Below are 25,784 nucleotides of genomic sequence, written 5' to 3'. Positions count from 1 at the left end.
CATGTCATAATTATGTTCCAACAACATTAACTCCAATTCCTCCATTTTGTTGGCGAGGCTTCTGGCATTAGTATACATGCACTTTATGTATCTCTCTGTAACTCTATTCTTTCTTAAATTATTAACTGTTCTAACCCCACCCCCCCATGCCACCCCCACCCCCAATTTCATTATTTGTGCCCAGGTCTCTAGCTGCACTATCTTCCCCTCCTATAAAAGGAATACCCTCCCCCCCGTCCCTAGTTTAAACACTCCTCCAACCTTCTAGCCGTTTTCTCCCCCAGCACAGCTGCACCCTCCCCATTGAGGTGCAGCCCATCCCTAGCATAGAGCCTGTAGCCAACAGAGAAGTCGGCCCAGTTCTGCAGGAACCCAAACTCCTCCTTCCTACACCAATTCCTGAGCCACTTATTAACCTCCCTAATCTCCCGTTGCCTCTCTGGCGTGGCACGTGGTACAGGAAGTATTTCCGAAAATACCACCTTGGAGGTCCTTGCTTTAAGCTTACAGCCTAATTCCCTGAAATCATCTTTAAGGACCTTCCACCTACCTTTAACTTTGTCATTTGTGCCAATGTGCACCATGACCGCAGGATCCTCACCAGTCCCTCCCAGTAGTCTGTCAACCCGATCAGCGATGTGTCGGACTCGAGCGCCAGGTAGGCAGCACACCGTTCGACGATCCCTGTCTTTGTGACAGATTGCCCTATCTGTTCCCCTAATAATTGAGTCTCCCACTACCAGAACCTGTCTGGCCTGCCCTGCTCTCCTATTTCCCCCCTTACTGGAGCAGACACTCCTCCGGCTTTCAGAGGACATGCCTTGCTGCAGCAGTGCTACTCCTGTACTGACACTCCCCTCATCTGCCAACTTAGCAAACTTATTGGGGTGTGCCAGATCAGGACTAGCCTCCCTGGCGCTCTTCCCTCTACCCCACCTTCTAACTGTCACCCAGCTAGCTGCTTCACTGTCCTGCAGCTCCAACCTAGCATCCCCCCCTCATCTATCCCATTGAGCGTCTGCTCAGTGAGCAGAAGACTCCTTTCCATATTGTCTATGGATCTCAGTGTTGCCAGCTGCACATTTAGATCCAGTATCTGGGCTTCCAAATGCACAACGTGCTCACATCTTGCACAGCTGTATGCACCCTCGACCGGCTGTTCAAGGATTTCATACATGCGGCATGACATGCACTGGATAGCATTGGCAATAGTGGAGCACATCCTAATGGGGATTGCACCAGACAATAAGATAAGCAAAAATAAATTTAAAAAAAAAAAAAGTATTAATATAATATAACAGCAATTCAGTAAGACCTCCCTTGGAAACTCCCTGAATCCAAAGTCACAGAATCTCAAGTCACACACTTACCGCAGTTCGCACTTACGCTCAGGTCACACTCAGCTCGTTCACACTCGCTCAGGCAGAAGATTTAAGAGAGTTTAAGAGAGTTTTTTTTTGCCCCTGAGAGGCACCCACAGTTAAAACGGATCCTGAGTTGAAAGTCTTGCAGGGGCAGCAGGCAAGTCTCTCTTAAAGGGGCAGCCCGGGCACCATTTCAAACCACTATCTGTACTTCCTTCAGGAAATACACACCTAGTTGTATCTGCTCTGCCCAGGACTCTGTGTCAAACCCAACTCTGCTCCTTCTCTGGGTATGAGCTCTGCCTTGGACTCTGTCACAAACTCAGCTGTTATTTTGCTGGCTTATCACTGCACCTGTTCTGCCTTGAACTGTGTGTCAAATCCAACTCTGCTATATAGCTGTGAAACCCTCTCGTAATGCTGTACCATCTCTGTCCATGAATCGGATAAAGCAAGCTCTGCTACATCTTTGGGTAACCCTTCCTTATCGCTGTACAAGCTCTGTCTTGGACTCAGCTTGGCTATATTGCTATATCGCTGTCTCAGCACTATTTTAGAAAAAAGGCAGAGAAAGGGAAGGGCGTTATCTCATCCAATATCATCTGGGCAGATAGAGTGTAAGAAAAATCAGGGTACTAACCATAGACAGATGTGCAGGATTAGGCGCAACACTAGTGTAAAACGTGGCTGGGAAAAAACACTTTCCAGCAAGTGAAGGTTGCTGCTTCATTGGGTTGTAAACCTCCACCATCCAATGCTGTGGGAATCCAGCGGAGTCTTGGGAATAAAGGAAGAGGAGAGTAACTTTTGTCTTAAAGGGGTTGTTCGGCCCTAGGAGAGAAGTCTTCAGTCACTCCATGTGACTGCAGACTTGTGAATCCTCACAGCGCACACAGTGTGTGCTGCGAGGATTCACAAGTCTGCAGTCACATAGAGTAACTGCAGACTTGTAGCCTAAGACCTTGGATTGGACTGCCTGCAATTTACAGTTCTGGTGTTCTAGACCTGGTCCACATGTATCCTGCTGGTTATTCCATGTTGATCTGACTTCAGCCCACATTCTGACCATCCCACCTGCTCGAAATTCCTGCTTCTGTTCCGAATTTCTTGGTTTTGTCTTTGGCCCATTTTCTGACCATTCCACATGCCTGACGTTTCTGCTCTTATTCTGGACCTCCTGGTTTTTCACGGCTTCCCGACCACCTCTTGCCAGCCAGCTCCAATGGCCAGACTACCACTGACTATTCACCGACCTGTGACAGCTTCATAAATTCATTATGAACTCTGAAAGAACACTCAAATCCATCTTGTTCAAAACAACAGGGACTGCCAGCTCACTGAGAGATCACATTACATTTGCTTATTGAAGTTTCGGGAGGGAGGAGCAGATTTGGAGAGACTGATAGGTCCTGCTGCTTTCCAGTAAGTGATTTATCTCACCTCAGAGCTGGATTCACAGCTACACTGCTCAGCAGTGTTATATGACTTCCATGCTACTGTTGCTTCTGAATATGTACTACATAGAGACAGGAGAAAGAAGACACAGAAAAAACACACAGTATGACAAACGTGCATAAATACTCTGTTGTAAAATATATGTAATAGTAAGCAGCAAGTGCTAGTAAAAGATGTTAACAAAACCAGGGTATTTTGTTGATACGTTTTTTTTTTTGCAAAAAAATGTACGCTAAGCCACTCCACCACGTCACAGTATACCCTTCTCGGAGCAGTCCTATCTAATATATTTAAAACCTGAACATGTGAATAATACCTTCATGAGCAGGGTTCAGAAAGGTGCTGCCCGGTATGGGCTCGCTGGGCAAAATGGCTTTTTATGTGCATGTCCCAAAGGAGAGAGGCGGGGATCTCCCAAAGCTTGCATAAGGAAGAAATCAATAGATTCAGAACACATGACACATGCACAGAAAATGAACAGGTCAGTAAGACCCTGTTCACACCACCCAAGAACTAAGACACAGAAAAAACACAGTATGACAAACATGCATAAATACTCTGTTGTAAAATATATGTAACAGTAAGCAGCAAGTGCTAGTAAAAGATGTTAACAAAACCAGGGTATTTTGTTGATACGTTTTTTTGCAAAAAAATGTACGCTAAGCCACTCCACCACGTCACGGTATACCCTTCTCGGCGCAGTCCTATCTAATATATTTAAAACCTGAACATGTGAATAATACCTTCATGAGCAGGGTTCAGAAAGGTGCTGCCCGGTATGGGCTTGCTGGGCAAAAGGGCTATTTATGTGACGTGGTGGAGTGGCTTAGCGAACATTTTTTTGCAAAAAAAACGTATCAACAAAATACCCTGGTTTTGTTAACATCTTCATAAATTCATTATGAACTCTGAAAGAACACTCAAATCCATCTTGTTCAAAACAACAGGGACTGCCAGCTCACTGAGAGATCACATTACATTTGCTTATTGAAGTTTCGGGAGGGAGGAGCAGATTTGGAGAGACAGATAGGTCCTGCTGCTTTCCAGTAAGTGATTTATCTCACCTCAGAGCTGGATTCACAGCTACACTGCTCAGCAGTGTTATATGACTTCCATGCTACTGTTGCTTCTGAATATGTACTACATAGAGACAGGAGAAAGAAGACACAGAAAAAACACACAGTATGACAAACGTGCATAAATACTCTGTTGTAAAATATATGTAACAGTAAGCAGCAAGTGCTAGTAAAAGATGTTAACAAAACCAGGGTATTTTGTTGATACTTTTTATTGCAAAAAAATGTACGCTAAGCCACTTCACCACGTCACGGTATACCCTTCTCGGAGCAGTCCTGTCTAATATATTTAAAACCTGAACATGTGAATAATACCTTCATGAGCAGGGTTCAGAAAGGTGCTGCCCGGTATGGGCTCGCTGGGCAAAATGGCTTTTTATGTGCATGTCCCAAAGGAGAGAGGCGGGGATCTCCCAAAGCTTGCATAAGGAAGAAATCAATAGATTCAGAACACATGACACATGCACAGAAAATGAACAGGTCAGTAAGACCCTGTTCACACCACCCAAGAACTAAGACACAGAAAATACACACAGTATGACAAACATGCATAAATACTCTGTTGTAAAATATATGTAACAGTAAGCAGCAAGTGCTAGTAAAAGATGTTAACAAAACCAGGGTATTTTGTTGATACTTTTTTTGCAAAAAAATGTACGCTAAGCCACTCCACCACGTCACGGTGTACCCTTCTCGGAGCAGTCCTATCTAATATATTTAAAACCTGAACATGTGAATAATACCTTCATGAGCAGGGTTCACAGGGTTCAGAAAGGTGCTGCCCGGTATGGGCTTGCTGGTCAAAATGGCTATTTATGTGACGTGGTGGAGTGGCTTAGCGAACATTTTTTTGCAAAAAAAACGTATCAACAAAATACCCTGGTTCTGTTAACATCTTTTACTAGCACTTGCTGCTTACTGTTACATATATTTTACAACAGAGTATTTATGCACGTTTGTCATACTGTGTGTTTTTTCTGTGTCTTAGTTCTTGGGTGGTGTGAACAGGGTCTTACTGACCTGTTCATTTTCTGTGCATGTGTCATGTGTTCTGAATATAGATACAGGAGAGCAGGAATTCCTCATGTCTGTGTGTGTTGTGTATAGGAGACATCACAACAGCCACTCTTCAACCACTTAGTCCAAGGCACTTCAAAATTAGAGGGAAAAAGTGGTGAAAAATACAGGATACAAGTCACATAATGGCCAGAAATAAAGCAATTCTAAATCAGTGGGAATGACATATATGTTTTGAAGGTTACATATACCTTTGCAATTGTTTTTTTTCTTCATTTGCTACCTAAATGTAAAATGTAACAACTTTCTTAATACTGCAGTGCCAGTGAAGGCAGAAACAGCCTGGACTCATGTTCAACATGTATTCCTGGGAGAGAAATCTCAGAAACGTCTGAACCTAGGAGGAGACTTCAAACTGCAGAACAGGTATTCTATGAATGAAGGAAAGAAGATTTTAACTTAGGGCAACTTATTAACTGAAGCTAACCACTAATAGATGTAAATCGTCTACTATGTCAAATGTATCCTAGCCGTTAAAGGGATTTTCCACTTAAAAAAAAAAATATTTCAATCATGTAAAATAAAAATATTTGTTAGTACTCTCCCCATGCTCTGGTCCATCTCCTACTCTCTGCCGCAGCTACGCTCTCACTGTTTTGGCTAGAGCGGGAACATCACGTCAACAGTGCGTATCACTGCTGCAACCAATCAACAAGTTCAGCGATACTGCTGATGTAGATAGTACAAGCGATCGATTGGCTGCAGCGGTGATGCGCGCTGTCGACGTGATGTCACCACTGCAGACAAATTGTAGAGTCAGGGAAAGTGTCAGAGAGCGGGCACTGGACCGGAGTAGGGTGATACTTGTACCATGCAGATATGACGCGATTATATTTGATGCTATACATTCACTAGCCGCGCTGCCTGGTCTGAATTGCGCCCTATAATATTCCACCACACACCTTCTAGTCTTTTGTGTTTGTGCATCTTTTGATAAAGGAAAGCACCCGTCATCCCATAGAAAAGAATGCAGTATCCTCTTTCAGTTGGCAAATATTTCTGTACCCAAACAGTGAGAAAGCCCAGACCTCCCACAACTTATTAACGGGAAGACGTGACCTCTGCAAACAAAGCGCGATCGATTCATTGTGCCGAGCTCTCTGGGAGCTGCCGCGCAGAGCTCGTCCTCAGACACCTCTCACTCCGCTGCTGCAGGACGACACGCTCCACAGGTAAGGGATCACCTGCAGTATAATGAGAAAACTGCTGAAATAGCAACTCCCCTAATATCACAAAGAAGTGGGAGAGATCCAATACTAACATGCAGGGTGTTCTGTGACACCGAAACATTTGGCGGAAAGTGATTGCAGATTACAGGCTGCCATAAAACATTAACATCATAGGGAAAAAATAATCTGGAATAATATTCTGAATAATTAAGAAAAGCCCCACTACAAACGAAAATCGTAGATAATCCCCAAGATGATGAGAATGTACAGTTTGCAGATTACAGACTGTCCCCAACCTGCGGCTGTCCAGTTGTCCCAAAGCTACTCATCCCAGAACGACTGTCGTCCTCTTGGCTGTGGATTCTCAAGGAAAATCGGTAAAATTTCAACTTGCCCAGTTGACCTCCATGGACAAGGGGTTGTGGGTAGATGCTGCCATTTTTCATGGGATCTACTGACCAGCCATGTTCATGGCCGGTCTAAACCTTAGGGTTAGATGACTGCTTATTAGTGATGATTGAACGTGCTGGGATAAGATGTTCTCCGAGCATGCTCCTGTGCTAACCAAGTGTCTTTGGCGCGTTCGAAAAATATATTTGAGTCCCCGCAGCTGCATGTCTCGCGGCTAACAAACAGGCAATCCCTGCATGTGTTGTGGCTGTCGAACAGCTGCGAGACATTCAGCTGCGGGGACTTGGACATATTTTTCAAGCGCGCCAAAGACACTCTGTTAGCACCCAAGCATGCTGAGATAACATCTTAACAGAGCACACTCGCTCTTCACTAATACTTATAAATTCATCCAATTTCCGTTCTGAAAAAAAAGTGCATTTTGTCATCCTTTTCAAGCTTGTATCTCATCCGTATGTATGTGTGTATTAGTGTCTGTTCTCAGATCCTTTTACATGCAAATAATATTCACTTTTTGCCATTTGTTTGTATATATATTATTTATTTTTTATATATATTTTATTATTTATGTATAATATATAATTTTTTATTTTTATTTATTTTTATATATATTTTATTATCATTTATTTTTTTTATTCATATATTTTATTATATATATATTATTTATATATGTATTTGTATTTATTGGCAGTTGCCAATAGAAGGGCCCAATTCATCCTTTGTGTTTATGTTTTTACTTAAGTCACTTTTATTTGTTTTGAAAACGCCACATAAATTCTGTGCAAAATAAAGAAAAAAAAGCTCTTTGCTTTTGTCTTTAATCTGTTCTGCGACTTTTTAGCACCAAAAGTTCTATTTTCTGCTACAAATGTTGGAAAGTATCTGGTGCTTACAGACTCACACTGGGGAGGGGGGGCGGCTACAGGAGTAAATTTGTGCCAAAAAGTTTCAGTTGATGGATCATTCAGAAAGACATCTGGAGACCCCAAATTTTGCCCAAAGTGACGAACATAATTAAAACAGGTCAATACATATAGAACAGACAAAGGCGCAAAGTAATAAGAATACATGAAATTAATCCGCAGCAGTTTCTGCTGCGCTGTACAGTACCATTATAATGAATGGAAAACAAAAAACGCTGTGCACATGCTGCGGAATTTTCCACGCAGATTTGCTGCGGTTTCAAAACCGCAGCATGTCTCTTCTTTGTGCGGAATCCGCAGCAGTTTTACACCTACTTCATTGTGCAGGTGTCAAACCGCAGGGGAAAACCGCAGGCCAATCCGCAGGTCTTTTGAAAATTCTACAGCAGAATCCGCAGCGTGTGCACACACCCTTAGGTGCAAATGAAAAACAGGTGATAAACAAAAAAACAGACAAAAAAATGCACTAATGCAATAATGAGTCGGGGCACAAAATCTGGTGCGTGCGGTTATCTGAATGGGATGATTGACTCCAGAATGGTCAGTTTGCAACAAATTAGAAAACTTGATGAAAAAACCTTGTGTGCGAATAAGCCCTTGATGGCTGATAGAAGTTGTAGTAAAGACAGGGAACATGAAATTTTTGTGGTTTTTTTCATTGAACTTTTTTTTATTTTGCTAACAGTGACAGCCAGCATCATTCATGATGGAGCAGCCCATGAAACCCAGACCCAAGTCTGCTCCGGTTATAACCAATGCATACGTCCAGAACAAGAAGGAAGATGAGTGCCTGTGTGTGAGACTGGACAGCCTGCACTACCAGCAGCACGCAAGTCTGATCCGACTCAAGCAAGCAGTGAGCGATGTGGTCAGACAAAGGAAGAACCTCCTCACCCAAAGGGCCATCACACACCAGTCCTCCCTGGATCACGTCATGGATGAAATCCACACGTACAAAAAAGATAAGCACCGTCCAGGTCATACAAAGAGCCATCTCCCTGCAAGCACAGAGCTGTACATGGAGCATGGAATTAGTTCAAAATGGCCGCCTTCTCCATTCTGCTTGCCCAGCGTTGGTTAAATGCCAAGCCGCCAACGAGAAGCCAAATTAAGTGAAGAAGCAAGCGACAGAAGAAGAGAAGGAGCAAGTGACAGAAAAAGAGAAGGAGCAAGTGACAGAAAAAGAGAAGGAGCAAGTGACAGAAGAGAAGAAGCAAGTAACATAAGATTTGCCACTATGGATGATTCAAAAGCAAAGTCTAATGAACATGTGTTAAAACAAGAAAGAAAAGTGACAGTGGCGTCACCAGAGAGAAGGAGACCCCAAACGGGCAGGGAGCTGCTGACATACAAGGAGCTCAGCCAGATTGCTTGTCTAGAGAACATTTCTATGAGGGCGGTCGAAAGGCAGCGGGAGCAGAAAGAGATTAAAAGACGGCAACTCAACCGATCGATGGACAGCGCCCTGCAGGAGAGAGTGCACAGGTTCCTCCGAAAGTTGGAATAGGAGGGTCTGAATAATTCAGACATATTGTATAATATTCCAGAAAGCAAAGAAAACAGAGAGGGGGCCCAAGAAAAATAAAAACTAAAAGGCCCCCGCCTGGTGGTCACACATCCATTCCACACTCAGAGCTTCTCCGTCTTCTCGTTTCCTCACCACAGATATAGGTAATGATATGGTGACCCCCAGACCAGTGGACTCCGAGGGGATAGGCGTCAGATTCATCCAATGGGGTTTCTTTTTGGCCCTTGGACTGAGAGGGCCCCAATTTGCCCATCCATTTATTATTAGGTGCAAAGACCATTCCATGTTTGTTACCAAAGAGACTGAACAATGGCAGTTATAAATGTGCTGGAATCACAGCAAGATACTGATATGATCACTATGTGCGCGAGACATAATACCGCCACCAGGGGGACATCAATGGGCCTCTACTGTAGCCAGTGTGCTGAGGACCCCTGCTGGAGACATGCAGAACGGACAATTGCTTCGCTTCTAGCCCGTACAACCGACACATATCGTAATGTGTATTGCACATTATAACATTAATAATTAATTATACTAGAATTTGTAATTATTCCGATTTATTTTTTCTTCTTCCAATTGAAATATTATTTGTCCCTCTCGTCTTATTATGCCAGTCATCAGGCATCCACCAGAAGGTAAAATCGAGGGGCCCTGCATTGTACGGTATGTTATTAGGGAATAATCACGGAAAAAAAAAATTGTGGAAAATCCACCTGCTGGTGACCGAAATGGTCAATCTTGGATCTCTCTGCAGCATTCGACACTGTGGATCATCAGCTCCTCCTCACTATGCTCCATTCCATTGGCCTCAAGGACACGTTCTCTCCTGGTTCTCCTCCTATCTCTCTGACCGCTCCTTTACTGTATCTTTTGCCGGTTCCTCCTCCTCTCACCTTCCCGTTACTGTTGGGGTTCCTCAAGGATCGGTCCTAGGCCCCCTCCTCTTCTCCTTGTACACTGCCCCATTGGTCAAACAATCAGTAGATTTGGTTTCCAGTACCATCTCTATGCTGATGACACCCAATTATACGCTTCTTCTCCTGACATCACGCCAGCCTTTCTAGAAAACACCGGCGATTGTCTAAACGATGTGTCTAACATCATGTCCTCACTATATCTGACAATGAACCTGTCAAAGACTGAACTCCTGGTGTCTCCTCCCGCTACTAATGTACCTATACCCGACATTGCCATTTCTGTGTGTGGTTCCACTACTACTCCCCAGCAACATGCCCGCTGTCTTGGGGTCATACTTGACTCCGAGCTTTCCTTTGCCCCCCACATTCGATCACTGGCTCGCTCTTGCCATTTGCACCTCAAAAACATTTCTAGAATTCGAACTTTTCTTACTTTTGACTCTGCAAAAACTCTTACTGTTTCTCTTATTCATTCTCGTCTCGACAATTGTAACTCTCTTCTAATCGGTCTCCCTCTTACCAAACTCTCCCCTCTCCAATCTGTCTTGAATGCTGCAGCAAGGATCATATTCCTCAACAATCGTTACAACGATGCCTCTACCTTGTGCCAGTCATTACACTGGCTACCCATCCACTCCAGAATCCAGTACAAACTTATTACCCTCACCCACAAAGCCCTCCATGGCTCAGCACCACCCTACATCTCCTCCCTTGTTTCAGTATACCACCCTACCCGCTCCCTCCATTCTGCTGATGACCTGAGGTTAACATCCTCAACAATCAGAACCTCCCACTCCCGTCTCCAAGACTATACACGTGCTGCGCCAATTCTTTGGAATGCACTTCCCAAGTCAATACGATTAGTCCCCAATCCCCACAATTTTAAGCATGCCCTGAAAACGCATTTATTCAGACTGGCCTATCACCTCAACACATTAACCTAATCTATCCCTGGGTGGCACAGCCAAAAGATTTACCATACCCAGGTTCCCTGCATCATGTCCCCACATGCTTTATGCATCCATTATCCCTCTGTGTCTGTACTGATACACACTTAACATTATGGCTGGTCCATACAATCAGGGCAATTGTTACCACCCACCTTTTGTGTCTACCTCTTTCCTCATAGATTGTAAGCTTGCGAGCAGGGCCCTCATTCCTCTTGGTATCTGTTATGATCTATGTGAATATTGTTAGGCTGTAATGTTTATCGTCTGTACAAGTCCCCTCTGAAATGTAAAGTGCTGCGGAATATGTCGGCGGTATAGAAATAAAATTATTATTATTATATTATTTTTATTTTGTGAATGCGTTTCGCAATATTACGTGCTTCTTCATTAGGTTTTTTTGTCCGGATGAAGTAATATTTCAAAACGCGTTGACAAAATTAAAAAAACAAAAAACACTTGTGAGGTTCTGGATTTACCATTTCGATTACCAGCAGTTCGGATTTTCCCCAATTTTCCTTTGATTTCTTCAGTCTGAGGACCCGTTAGATCTGCAGCAGTTGGATTTCTATTCCAGAACAATGTTATGTGAACACAACCAGAGCAGATTGGCATATTTTTTTTTAATATTTAATTGATAAGTCCATATTGCGCTGTTTTCTGCTCCTTAGTTTTCTATTAGGGGACAGTGGCGTATTCCCTGACTGTGAATCACACTGAATACTAGCCAGGGAGGAGGGGGATGGAGCTGCAGTTTCAGTCCCTCTTGTGTGTCTGTGACACAGAGGAAGAAGAGCTGAAGATGCCTGACGACGTCACATTTTTGGCGCACTTTTTTACTGAAATTTGGGCGTGTGTAAGAGCTTCAGAGCCCAAGTCAGGACATTAGTCACTACAGGGCTGATCTGCCATGCCATTTTTTTCCTTCCCAGATGCAGCATGTCGATACTTTCAGCGTTTGTCACCAATTAAAATGAATGGGTGAAAAGAGCACAGAAATGAGAGAAAAAACGCAGCCTGGTTTTTGGTGCAGAAAAAAAATGCAAAGACGCAACGTGTAAACACAACCTTACAAGGCAGCTGGAGCTTCCATATTTCTCCTTCTGCGCCCATGTAGAGCAGCACAGAGCCTCCTGATCTCAGTCCACACCCATTCCTCCTGCTTTGGCCCTGTGGACCCCGTGGGGGCCTGAAGGCACTTTGCCACATAATAAGACTGTCATGTCTGCCATGTCTGTTTTGTCTCAAGAACTCCTGGAGCGATGTGCATATCTTGTCTGCTGTCCTGCATGTTCACTAGAGCAGTGTGCACACTCACCTCTTGTCTGAGCTGCAGGATGCCTGCGTTTCTGCTCTGCCTTCTGTGATCTTCTCGTCATGTCTAGGATTCCTGATTATGTGTTCCTGCCTGGATCCTGCACTGTCTGGTTCGGCAATCATCTCGTCATGTCTAGAACGCTGATCATGTGACCTGTCTAGGTTTCAGCACTGATTCTGCAGTCGTCTCGTCATGTCTGGATCTCCGATCATGTGACTGTGCTCTGTTATCCTGTGGATCTGAACCTGGAAGTTCTCCCCTGGTCCTGACCTGGAAGAGGAGGTGCTATGCCCTATATCAGGCCGCCCCTTCCTATGCTCAGGGCCTGAGTATTGTGTGGTGTCCCTGCATGGCTGCTTGGTCTGTGGGGCGCGCCCTCTATTCTGTGCCCTTTCACTCTGCCCTGTCATGCGTCTCTGCACACACTCCGTGCTCGTACTCCATCTCTTGTCCCGTGCCTTGTCTTATGTTTGTCTGTTGTGCCATGTTTGTCTTTGTCCTGCTTGGACTTGTAGTCCTTCTGATATTCTCTGCCTTGCCTGTTTTCGCTATGCCTTGTTTCGTACCTTGCCTTGCTCTGCCTTGTTCCTACCTATGGTCTCAGTCTTTGCTTGCTCTGCATCGCTCTCTCTATGGTGCTCTGTAGTGCTCCCTGGCACACGCACCATCCCTCCTTTCTTTCCTTTCATGCTCTTTTCCATGTCTAGTCCCAAGGCTCTGCCTTGGCCCGGCTCTGGGCTTCGGCCTACGCTCCGCTGCTAGCTCTGTTCTTGTTCCGTGTTTCTGCCTATGCTTCCGCTCCTGGTTCCGTTCTCTGCTTAAGCCTGCCTTGTTTCTCGTCTTGTCTTCCCTTGCTCTTTCTTCGTATGCTCTTTGCATGCACCTGGCCTTCCTAGCCTCCTATTTGTGCCTCAGCCGTGCCCGCCCTAGCCGTGCCCGCCTGCTTGTGCCTCAGCCGTGCTCGTCGGTCAGTGACAGCTGTGTCGCCTGCCATGCCTCAGCCGGGTTCGCTGGAGTCTTGCCCGGCTGTCAGTGCCGCAGTCCGATCAGCTAGCCAGTGCCCCAGCCGTGCCCTCTGTGCTCCCTTGCTCTTCACGCTGTTTCCGCACTGTGCCCTGCGTGCTCTCTAAAGCACGCGCAGGCCCTCGCCTGCCCATGGCATACCTCCCCGTGCTTCTGTAAAAGTACGCGCAGGCTTTGCCATGTCCCCTGTCGTGCCCTCTTGCACGCACAGGCCCTAACCCTGTCCTGGAACTCTGACCCTGGCGTGCCTCTCTGCACGCGCAGGACTCTGCATGTCCCTGGCGTGCCTCTCTGCACGCGCAGGACTCTGCCTCGCCTGTCCCTGGCGTGCCTCTCTGCACGCGCAGGACTCTGCCTCGCCTGTCCCTGGCGTGCCTCTCTGCACGCGCAGGACTCTGCCTCGCCTGTCCCTGGCGTGCCTCTCTGCACGCGCAGGACTCTGCCTCGCCTGTCCCTGGCGTGCCTCTCTGCACGCGCAGGACTCTGCCTCGCCTGACCCTGGCGTGCCTCTTTGCACTCGCAGGTTTCTGCTTTGTTACCTTGTGCCTTGGCGTGTCTCTACACATGTGCCGTCTTGTCTTGTGAACCCTGGCGTGTCCCCTACACACGCACCTAGCCTTGGACCTCGGCGTGTCCCTACACACGCACCTAGCCTTGGACCTCGGCGTGTCCCTACACACGCACCTAGCCTTGGACCTCGGCATGTCCCTACACACGCACCTAGCCTTGGACCTCGGCGTGTTCCCTAACACGCACCATGCCTGGATATCTGTCGTGCCTCCTTGCCTGAAACCTGGTTTGCCTGCCGGATGCCCTGAACCTGCCGATCGCTGCCAGAGATCATGAGCTGGATGACTGCGGCCTGACGTCCGGAGCTGATATCCGCAGCCTGATGCCTTGATGATGTCGATCGTTGCCAGCAGTCCGGAGTCTGATGCCATCGTGCCGATACCTGTACCTAGGCGTGCCACCTGGCACGTACCATGCTATGGACCTTAGCGTGCCCACGCACGCACCTTTCCGTGTCTGCTTTCTTACGTTTTTACACTATGTGATCCTGAGTTATCCTAATGAAGATACCTTGCACCTACGTCTTGTCGTCTCGCTTCCTGTTCGTCCTTGTCTTCAGACACTTGCACATAGTGTTCCCCTGAGCCGGCCGTCTGGTCCCAGCAGTCGCGGTGGCTCCTGACGCTCCCTGTATAGGGGGTGGTTTCTCACAAGGTAAGCTCGCCCTAGGTGGGTGGGTGCCATGACCCAGAGGGTCCACTCAAAAGATGGGCTCAGCAGAAGCTGAGTCCGTCACAAAGACTCTAGCATTATAAATAGGCAGTGGTAAAATATTCCATTGATGGCCAATTAGTCCAGGCACGGATGTGTTTTAGAGTGAGCTTAAAGGGGATGTCCACCTTTAGTGCCATTTTTTTTTTCTTGTGCTTGTAATTGAGACTGAAAATCATTTTGCAATTGGGTTCCATTAAAAATTTTGCGCCACTTACCTCCTCTTTCACTGTGCATTGCTGTTCAATGAGTTAAACGAGAATCCGTCAGTGAGCGCAATCAGATTGGATGACGTGAAGGTTTGTAGCCCTTTCATCTCTTTTTCAGAGCTCCTCTCAGCTGATTTCAGACCACAGTTCACATCAAAGTTGAACGTGAAGGCAAAAAAAAAGCATATAAAAGGTTTAATGAAACCTACCTGCAAAAATGATTTTTAGCTCCACGTACAAATTCCCCAAAAGTGAGCAACCCCTTTAAAAAAAGGATTTTCCACTGCGGACAGTCCAGGATCTTATGACAAAGTTTTAACAATGTATCCCCCTGTATGGACCCCAGGTATCAGCTATCTCTGGGATACCCACGGTACGACATTGCTCAATTTCCCTGTAGCGCCTCCATTGGCAAAATAAAGTATTGCACTGTCCCTATATAAGTCAGGACTGGATACCCCTTTAAATCCATGAACATTTTGGCAAAACCTGATAGATCATAAATAAAATTCCACTACAATCCTCGAATTTAAGCAATTTAGTACCGAAAAGGTCTTAAGGGTTCCATCACAACAGAAGATTTTATTTATTAATTTTTTGGGGGGGGTGGGAAGGAAAGAATAAAACATTCCCAAGGTCAATGAACGAGAGGCGTCACTGGTTAAAGGCTCTGAAACTGGAGAAGGTGACCGGTCTGTGCAGCACCGCATCGGAATTTTGTGAAGGTGGAACATGTGCAAGACGGCTCCATGCATTTTCTGTGAGAGATGGACGACTACAGGGCTCCGTACAGAAGCTTTACTAACTACTGAGCTCAGCATATGAAAAGCCGCAGCTCATGTGATGTCCTTAGTGTCCAGAATGATTCCTTGTGAGCGATGCCTGCAGTTATATTTCCTTCTCATGGAAATAACATCCTGAATGAAAAAAACACAGCAAAAAAAATAATTACCATAAACACACGACTATACTAAGGTAAAAATATACTGTATAAAAAGGCGGAAACAACACGAATGATGTAAATACATAAAATTAAGCATTAATTATTCCCCGACATCCTAACAAAATAGTGACTATAATACTGCCCCCCCGTAACAAAGCTATAACTACTATAATACTGCTCCTATGTACAAGAACATAACTACTATAATACTGCCTCCTAGCTGTGAGGTTGTGTGTTTGTAGCTCTCCTGATGTCTGGAGCAAGCCCAGGGGGAGGCCACCCTGGGCGGGGTAACTCCCCAAGCAAGGCTCAGGCTTCCAGGCCTACACTTGGAAGTAACGCTCAAGTTGTGTCTAAGGCGGATGCAAGTCCCAAAATTGTTTCTGAGGGAAAGAAAGCTCAGAATGGAAGTAGCAGCAGCAAGAAAGATGAAGCTGTGAAAGTGCAAAAAGTAACGGAACAAGGAAAAGCCATGGCTGTGGGTAAGAAAGTTCCAGTTAAGCAGTCGGCCAGCCAAGGCAAGCAGAGTGAAGGACAACTAGGAGAAATCCAAAAGAAATCTACTGGTGAGAAGCTGAATGGAGGAAAGCAGCCTGCAGCTCAGGAGGTGCCATCACCATCTTCAGGTGTGCAGCTGACTCCCAGCAGACAGAGGAGAACCTCACTGGAGAGACAGACGCTCCAGGAGAACCTGCAGCAGAAGCAGGTGGTGGCCAGCATGGCGAGCTCTGGGCGCACAAGGTCGCAGTCAGGTGGCAGCAGTAAAAGTGCTGTGGAGCCTGGAGCCACGAAACCAGTGGTGGTGAAAGTTAAGGAGACGTCTGGTTTCAAGCATCCAGGGACATTGCTGAAAGCAGGATCCCAGGAGGAGACGCCATGTGCACCTGAGCTTCAGGTCGCAGAGGAGATCCCAGGACTGGTCAAGAGGCTCGGTGAGTTACAGCAGCACAAAGACTTGCTGCAGAAACAAATAGAAATGGGCTATAATGTAAAGGCTGCTAATCCTGGTGGGGATCACACCTTTTGTGATCAGACTCTGAACATGCTTGGTATACAGCTGGCAAAAGTGGTGACGGACATGGACTGTGTCCTAGAGAAGATGGGGCCCCTGGCAGAGACTTATAGGAACCAGGAACTGTTTCTGTCACACAAGTAGGACTCTGCAGGTTCCAGCTCAGACACTGTCCCAGGTGAGCCCCAGAAGCCGGTGCGGCCAGTGCTGCAGCCTGCAAGTTTCTGCTTCCAAAAGGGTCAAATACTGCAGCCGCAGCAGCCTGCGGCAGACCCCAAGCAGCAGCATGTTATGCAGATTCCAGCAGGTGTACCACAAGTCTCAGAATGCCCAGCACAGCAGCCTGCAGCAGATTCCAAGCAGCAGCATGGACTGCACTTTCCAGCAGAGGGACTACAAGTCTCAGAATGCCAAGCACAACAGTTGGGCAGTGGACATGTGCTGGTCATTACTGATGGTGCCCAGCAGGGCTCTGATGCTGGGGATAACCGCACTATATCTGGGGGGTCGGGGGCTTGGGGGAGCACAGTATCTTTGGTGGACGCTGCACAGTCTGATAATGACATTGATGCTGATGATAACAATGTGCATGATAATGTCTGTGATTTCCCCCCTTTAATTTCAAGCACACAAGGTGTGGCTGCCCCTCCTGCTGCAGACCTTCACCCCGTCAGTCAACCCAATGTGACCCCGCACGGTCCCCCCAGTAATGCCTGGAGTCGTGGTGCTCCGTCTTTTACCTCTGGTACCAATTATACAGGCCAGGCGTTTAAACGGAGAAACGTCGTGCGTTTCCGGCACAGAGGTGCCAAGGAGGACCTGCCAGACAGGAGGTTTGTCGTCAGGGAGCTCTTGTGCCACCAGATGGGGTTTGTGCCAGTCAGCATCCTGGCAGTGATTAATCTTCCAGACAGGCAGGGCTATGATGTCAGCTTTAAGCTCATGTCTGACCTGGACAGATTCTGGTCTAGTTTCCCCAAGTTTAGAGACACGGAGGGCTGGAGTAAGTTCAGCTTTATTCCTATCTCTAAGCCAGATACTGTCACTGTAAATGTCATCTTCTGGAATGAGTCTGTTCCCCCGCAGGACATTGTGGTGTGGCTCCGGAGGCATTGTGACCTGGTCTCTGACCTCACCAAAAGCAGAGACAGTGATGGTATCTGGACAGGAGGGTGGCGGGTTTTGGTGAAACTGCGCCAATGCGATAACATCACTGCCCATTTACCCAACTCCTTCTTTATTGGGAGGGAGAGGGGTGTGTGTTTCTATCCTGGGCAGCCTCGTAAGTGCTTTAAATGTGGCAAGCCAGGTCACCTGGCAAATACCTGTACTGTGGTGAAGTGCAGCCTGTGTGGGGAGGTTGGCCATCTGGCTGCAGACTGCCAGAACATCAGGTGCAACCTCTGTGGGAAGATCGGTCACCCTCACAGGGACTGTCCAGACGCCTGGCACAATATCTGTAAGGACTTTCCTGACGAGGACTTGGTGGCAGGGGCAGAGATTCTGGAGGAGGCAGCTTTACGGTCAGGGGAAATACTGACCAGACCAGAGGTCCACCAGGGGTCTACTCAGCTAACTCCAGAGCAGCAGGGTTCAGAGAGAGAACAGGGGAGCATGGAGGTTGTACCTCAGGGGCAGCAGTCACAGGAAGGCATTACTTCAGTGCTACCATCTGTGTCTGACGAGTATAGCAATAATCAGAAAAGGAAGAAAAAGGACAAGGCCTCCCGTAAACCTGAGGGGTATGACACTGGCCAAGGAGCCGGGAAGAAATTCCAGAGTTCTGCAGGTGTAATGGTCGTATCTAACAGGTTTGATGTTCTGTCTGAGTCTGACGGCGATTTTGAAGATGACCTTAAAAGAATTGATGCAGAGTGTGATAGGGACGTAGAGGACTGTCCCCCGCCAAAGCGGAAGCCCTTACCTGAGGGCACTCGGGTGGAGTCTGAGATGGAGACCGGTGGTGAACAGAATAACTCCAACCCAGATCTGTGACGCTGTCAACCAGATAATGTCTGAACTCAGATAGGGAAAATCATTAGGAGAAATTAGGAAATGTTAAGATAGAGAAGGATGAGTCACTAGGTAGGAACATGATGAGCCCTGTTTGCAAAGTGTTTTTTTTTTTTTTTTTTTTTCTCTCCTCAAACTAGGAGTATGGACTCTAAGTTAATTTGATATGTATAATCTGGATATGTAATGAATGTATGTACAATCCTAGTGAATTCAGTTTTGTATTATTGGAGGAATGTTATTTGGATTTGTTTGGTTTTTACAATAAAAATTGCCCCTATGTACAGGAATATAACTACTATAATACTGCCCCTTGTGTACAAGAATATAACTACTATAATACTGCTCCTATGTACAAGAATATAACTACTATAATACTGCCCCTATGTACAGGAATATAACTACTATAATACTGCCCCTATGTACAAGAATATAACTACTATAATACTGCTCCTATGTACAAGAATATAACTACTATAATACTGCCTCCTAGCTGTGAGGTTGTGTGTCAGTGGTTCTCCTGATGTCTGGAGCAAGCCCAGGGAGGGGCCACCCTGGGCGGGGAAGCTCCCCTGGCAAGGCCCAGGCTTCCCGGCCTACACTGGGACTAGCCTCCCAGGCTTCTAATGGGAATGTTAATCCCAAAGCCGCTGTGAGTCCAGTGAATGCAGCGAGTCAAAGCTGCAGCAGTTCTATGAAGAAGGAAACAGTTGTGAGTAAAGTTTTGGGAGGAAAACCTTCTCCAGTTCCAGCAAAGAAGCAAGAAGGCAATGTGTCAGTGAGTGATGGAAACCAGCTGAATGTAAAGTCTTGTAGCTCCCCAGTCAGTAAGCAGCTCCTGCCAGGTGCACAGGTGAGATCGGCCCTAGCTGTGCAGACCAGCTCTCCTGCTTCCAGGCAGAGACGGACGTCTTTGGAAAGACAGACAATGCAGGAGAACCTACAGCAGCATGGCAGTATGGCGTGGTCAGGACGCACACGGTCACAGTCAGGTGGCAGCGATAAACCTGCTGCGGAGCCTGCATCCAGCCAAGGGGCCACAAAACCATCCGTGGTGGAACCGCACAAGACTGTCTTCAAAACCCCTGTACCCGTGGTCAAGACTAAACCTGTGGAGCTGGCGCGTGCACCCGAGCTGCAGCTAGCGGATGAGATACCGGGACTTGTCCGAAAACTGGGTGAGTTACAGCAGCAAAAAAAAGCGCTGCAAATGGAGGTAGACTTCATCTATTGTCTAAAGACCGCTAATCCTGCCAGTAATGACGCCTATGACCTGAGACTTAACACACTGGGTGTACAGCTGGCGAGTGTTGTGCAGGACACTGAATCTGTGCTGGAGAGCATGGGGCCCCTGGCAGAGACCTACAGGAACCGCGAGCGGTTCACCTCCTATAAGCAGGACTGTGCTGTAGAGGCCAGGACCCCTGATGTTCAGGACGGGACCCCCCAGCAGCGGACACGGCCAGTGTTACAGGCTGCCCGCTTCTGCTTCCAGGAGGGAAAACAGCTGCAGCAGCAGCAGGCAGCTCAGTGTGAACAGGAGCATGCACTTAAGACTGCAGCAGAGGCACCACAGGTCCCAGAATGCCTCACACAGGAGCAGGACAGTGTATGTGAGACTATTTGTGTTGATGAGGCTGAGGCAGCCGAGTGTGAACAGGAGCACACACTGCAGACTCCAGTAGAGGCACCACAGGTCCCAGAATGCCCCACACAGGAGCAGGACAGTATATGTGAGACTATTTGTGTTGATGAGGCAGCCGAGTGTGAACAGGAGCACACACTGCAGACTCCAGCAGAGGCACCACAGGTCCCAGAATGCCCCACACAGGAGCAGGACAGTATTTCTGAGACTGTTTGTGCTGATGAGGCCGAGGCTGAGGCTGAAGCACAGACTGTGGCTGGTGATGCTGTGCCCATGGGGTCGGGGGTTGGAGGGGTTTCACATGCTGTATTGGACATCGCACTGTCTGATAATAATGATGCTGCTCATGATAATGTGCATGATATGTGTGATTATCCCCCTTTGTCATCCAGTCCACAAGGTGTGACAGCCCCCCCTGCTGCAGGCCCTCTCCCTGTCAGTCAGCCCAGTGTGACCCGGCAGGTGCCCCCCAGGAATGCCTGGAGCCGCGGCGCCCCATCCTTCACTTCCAGCGCCAGGTATACCGGCCAGACATTCAAACGTATTAATGTGGTGCGGTTTAAATACATAGGTGCCAAGGAGGATCTGCCACAACGCAGGTATGTGGTGAGAGAGCTGCTCTGCGGCCAGATGGGGTTTGTGGCAAATGAGATACTGGCAGTGTCTAATCTTCAGGACAGGCAGGGCTACGAGGTCAGCTTCAAGCTCATGTCTGACCTGGACAGATTCTGGGCCAATTACCCCAAGTTCAGAGATGAGGATGGTATCTGGACAATGGGGTGGCGGGTCTTGGTAAAATTACGGCAATGTGATAACATCACTGCCCACTTACCCAACTCCTTCTTCATTGGGAGGGAGAAGGGAAGGTGTTATTATCCAGGGCAACCCAGAAAGTGCTTCAAATGTGGTGGGAAAGGTCATCTGTCTAACGCCTGTACTGTGGTGAAGTGCAGTCTGTGTGGGGCAATTGGCCATGTCGCTGCAGACTGCCGGGACGTCAGGTGCAACCTCTGTGGTAGGATGGGCCACCCTCACAGGGACTGTCCAGACGCCTGGCACAACATCTGCAGAGTCTTCCCTGATGAGTTGGTGATGGCAGGGGCAGAGGCTCAGGAGGATGAGGATGTGGTGGCAGGGACACATGAGGAGGAGTGTTTTTTTTTTTTTTAATCAGATCTTTCTTATTAAACATTCAGGAATCAATACAGAAAGAATATGACATCTTATATAGCTAGTAAAAATTACATTGAGAGCAGATATTATTTAAAGGGTAAAACTCTTCCTGTGTAAGAATAAATAAAAAGACGAAATCTCAAAACACAGATATTTGCATAAAATTGAGCCTATAAACAACATGGCTCCACAAATAAACAAAAATCAAAATTATACATCAGTGCCTCATTTCAGCGGGAAAACCATCCCCGCCAGCCGCGCCACTCCGCATCATATTTCGCCCCCCCCGCATATCAGGTCCAATCCACCCCAGCCCCCTCCCACCGCGCCACTCAAAATCTACTTCGCCACAAAGGGCACTAGACTTTATTTTCACCCCCCAAGCATCCCCTCATCGCAAGCACAACAGCAACTGGTCCAACATCGCATCCCGTACCAGTGCGCCCGAGGGGAGACCCGGTGACTCCATCCATGGCTGCCAAATTTTGTAAAACTTTCTTAATGCATTTCTTTTTAAATAAGCCCCCCTTTCCAATCTGATGACATTATTTAGTTTATTTTTAAGCTCTGTCAATGTTGGTGGCATAGGATCCAACCAATGATATGCAAGTATCTTTCTTGCCTGATACAGGATGCGTGCTATTCCCAGGGCCACTGCAGAGTCCGGGTCAACCCCCTCCTCCCACAAATTCAACAAACATAGACGAGGTGACGGTCGTATTGTGATATGGTATACTTGGGCTATGAGTCCCAGGGTCTGCCTCCAGAAATCCCCAATGTGCCCGCACTCCCACATAACATGCATCAAGTGGGCATCATCCTGCCCACACCTAACACATTGTGTATTGGGCCTAAGTCCCATTTTAAATAATAAGCTGGGTGTTTTATATACCCTGTGAATTAGATATATTTGCGACAGCCGCTGGCACTCAGAAACCGCCATTTTAGGGACCTGTTCTAGAATATCGGACCACTGGTCCTCCGTCAGGGGGCCAACGTCCCGTTCCCACTTATTCTTAGCAGCAGTCAGTGGATATGTCTCCAGATGGGCAGGCAATAATCTTTTATATAATTCAGAGATAAGTCCCCTAGAAGACTCAGATGTAAGCAGCATATGTAGTGTTTGATTATGTGTCACTATCACCGGATTTGTCCTTCTCTGTTTTTCCAATGCATGTCTTAGCTGTAAGTACTGATAAAAGAAGACGTGCGGGAGGTGAAATTCTGTTCTCAATTGTTCAAAACTCTTAAGAGTATTATTTTGCAAAATTTGTGACACCAGATAAATCCCTTTTATCTTCCCATCTTCCGAACCCCAGCTTTTTGATCTCTTGCAAATCCGGATTTCGCCACAATGGCCACAATTCCGTAGGCCCATTTATCTTCAAAAGAGACTTACCCCTATCCCACACCCTGAAAATCATAGCCAACGTGGGGTATCGTGCCCCATTTATCTGCCGTCTTCCCACCTCCAACCGGCACCCTGGATATTTTCATACCGATCCTTCCCTCACAATATCACCACCATTGTCACACGCCCCGTCTCTACCCCAACCCTTAAGATGTTGCATCTGGGAGGCCATAAAGTATATGAATGGGTTTGGCACCGCCAATCCTCCCTCCTCCTTCCCTCGCTGCAGTATCTCCAAGCGAATCCTAGCCTGTTTTTTCTTCCAAATTAATTCCCGGAATAATGTATTTATTTTTGCAAAAAAGTCCCTACAGATCCAGACCGGATAATTATGTATCAAATATAATAATTGTGGCATCATTACCATTTTGATTAAGTTAGATCTACCAATATTCGACAATGGCAGGCGACACCAAGTATGTACTTTTGCTCTAAATCGCTGCAACAGGGGCTCCAGATTCAGAGCCCGAAAATCCTTCGGGGCAGGACTAACAATTATACCCAGATACTTAAACCTCCGAACTACAGGGACCGGTATCTGCAAATCTGAGAAATCCGCCGGGAGAGGGTCTATCGGCATTAAAGCTGATTTGGACCAATTAATCCGAAGACCAGACCTCAGCCCAAATTCTCGAATGACCTCCATTGCCGGCAAAATCGAGGAATGTACCTTATCTAAATATAGAAGTAAATCATCCGCGTACAATGATATCCTCAACTCCACAGTTCCACATCTGTATCCCATTATTTCTCTGGACTTCCGAATTGCAACTGCCAATGGCTCCACCGCAGTAGCAAATAGCAAGGGTGAGAGCGGGCACCCCTGTCTAGTACCTCTCCCAAGAGGAAAAGACTCAGAGACCCTGCCATTAGCCCCAACCTTCGCCACCGGCGAGCCATATAACAGCCTCACCCAATTTATAAATCTGTGTCCAAAGCCCATTTTCCGAAGTACCGCCCACAAAAAACCCCACTCCAGACTATCGAACGCCTTAGCAGCGTCTAAGGACAAAATTGCTCTTCCCCCCAACTCCCCAGAACTATGTTGAATCCCCAAGTATAGTTTCCTAAGGTTCATAGATGTGGCTCTGCCTGGGATAAATCCCGTCTGATCCTTCTGTATAACAGATGAGATAACTCGGGACATCCCATTGGCGAGTACCTTGGCCAATAATTTAACATCTGTTGATAATAGGGAAATCGGGCGATATGAATCCGGAACCTCTGGATCCTTTCCGGGCTTTAATATTAAAACTATCAAAGCTTCCCTCATAGATGGCGGGAGGACCCTCTGCCTTTCAGCCTCTTCAAATACCTTAAGTAGCTTAGGTAGCAGTAAGGGTGCATAGGTTTTGTAAAACTCGCCAGGCAGGCCGTCCGTTCCCGGAGCCTTTTCATTTTGCATCTGACCAAGCGCCTCCTCCAACTCCTCCAACAGGATGTCCCGATCCAATGAATCCCTATCGCTATCAGCCAATGCAGGGAGAGAGAGAGCATCCAGGTACTGCTCAATCTCAGTCTCCGTGAGACTGCAATCTGATGTGTATAGTCGCATATAATACCTCTTTATCTCACTCACTATGTCCGCACTGTCTGTCACAAGACCACCCGAGTCCGTTTTTAGCCTATTGATATATGAAGATCCGTCCTGTGCTCTAATGACCGTGGCCAATAAATGTCCTACTCCCTCCCCCTCTATAAAATATTTTTGTTTGAGGAAATAACGTTTATTTGCTGCCGCCGACATGAGGCTTTCCCTGAGCGACCCGTGCCTTCTCCAAAGCTTTTTTAGTTTCCTCTGTCAAGTTGAGTATCACCGCAGCCTCCGCAACAGACACCTCCTGGATCAGACTCTGGGTGTAGCGTCTATTTTGGCTTTTCCGTGTGCATATTTCTCTAATATATAAGCCCCTGACATAGGCTTTCATGGAATCCCAGACTATGTGTGATGATGCAGAGTACTCATTAAGTTGAAAATATTCTAGAATGGCATCATGCAAAGATCCCCCTATAAGCTGGATCCAGAAGGGATTAAGCTTCCAGATAGGTCTAGATAGGGTGAGGGGGTGTCCCCATGAAAGTGTGACATGTAGCGGCGAGTGATCAGATACACTTCTAGGCAGGTAGGCCACCCCTCGTACATATGGGGTCATGAGTGTATTCCCAATGGCCAGGTCTATCCGTGACATAGCGTGGTGGGAGCTAGAGTAGCAGGAAAACTGTCTGGCTGTGGGGTTTCGGACACGCCAAAGATCTACCATACCCAGCTCCACTAACGTTCTAGCAAATGAGGTTGAGGCTGCATCTTCTGATATGTTTCCCGAATGCAACTTATCCAAATAGGGATGCAAATATGTATTAAAATCTCCTATTAGAAGAGTCGGCGCAGGGGGAAAGGAACCCAAAATAGACAAGATTCTTTTTACTGGTTCGACTGAATAGGGCGGGGGGATGTACATGGCAACCAAAATAAATTGTATACCGTATAACGTGCAAAGCAAACATACAAATCTGCCCCCAGGGTCAACCACTGATTTAGTACATGAGAAGGGGATGGACCTGTGCACCAGCACACTGACACCCCGCGCATGGGTCGAGTACGTGGAATGATATTCATGTGAAACCCATCCCTTTCTTATCCAATGAATATTATCTTTCACCATGTGGGTCTCAGACATACACAGGATAGCCGGGAGAAATTTCTGCATATTAGTAAATATAGCACATCTCTTATTTGCATCCCCGAGCCCCCTAACATTCCACGCTACAATATTAAGTGATATCGCCATAAGAGCAGACTAAAAAATGAGAAATCGGAGCATACTCCACTCCCGAGGGAGAGAGGCAATCTCCACCATCCCTCAGCACAATGAATTGGGTGACACG

At 46.9% G+C, this 25,784-nt stretch overlaps 2 protein-coding genes and 1 long non-coding RNA gene across 9 annotated transcripts in view; 1 reads left to right on the top strand and 2 right to left on the bottom strand.

The window, feature by feature from the left end:
* Window positions 1-12,398, bottom strand: part of LOC141083856 (intersectin-2-like) — an 80,037-nt gene extending 67,639 nt beyond the window's left edge. Inside the window, exons 1-3 of one of the 6 annotated variants that reach the window (XR_012230841.1) lie at window positions 12,189-12,398; window positions 3,884-3,959; window positions 2,805-2,880 (exon numbers count right to left, since the gene is read on the bottom strand). Coding sequence is in view for 1 of the 6 variants with exons in the window: in XM_073568327.1 (XP_073424428.1) it covers window positions 12,189-12,249 (61 nt within the window). In the remaining 5 variants the exon portion in view is untranslated. Of the gene's footprint in view, window positions 1-2,004; window positions 2,107-2,438; window positions 2,739-2,804; window positions 2,881-3,883; window positions 3,960-12,188 lie in introns of those variants that run through there. The other 5 variants (XR_012230843.1, XR_012230842.1, XR_012230845.1 and 2 more) reach the window with 5 other exon arrangements.
* Window positions 5,240-9,472, top strand: LOC141083743 (uncharacterized). The gene is made up of 3 exons (XR_012230818.1): window positions 5,240-5,338; window positions 5,986-6,144; window positions 8,161-9,472. It is a non-coding gene; the product is annotated as an uncharacterized lncRNA (long non-coding RNA).
* Window positions 12,399-15,262: 2,864 nt separating the features above from the next.
* The window catches only part of PFN4 (profilin family member 4), a 67,908-nt gene continuing 57,386 nt past the window's right edge, over window positions 15,263-25,784 (bottom strand). For both annotated transcript variants that reach the window (XM_073568326.1, XM_073568325.1), the window contains one exon: window positions 15,263-15,618. In XM_073568326.1, coding sequence (XP_073424427.1) covers window positions 15,590-15,618 — 29 coding nt within the window. In that variant the 3' untranslated portion in view covers window positions 15,263-15,589. The remainder of the gene's footprint in view (window positions 15,619-25,784) is intronic.

This window comes from Dendrobates tinctorius, unplaced genomic scaffold, assembly GCF_039654945.1.
Source record: "Dendrobates tinctorius isolate UK_male_01 unplaced genomic scaffold, ASM3965494v1 ptg000021l, whole genome shotgun sequence".
In the NCBI taxonomy this organism is placed as follows: Eukaryota; Metazoa; Chordata; class Amphibia; order Anura; family Dendrobatidae; genus Dendrobates; species Dendrobates tinctorius.
This window is presented reverse-complemented; position numbering and strand designations above follow the sequence as displayed.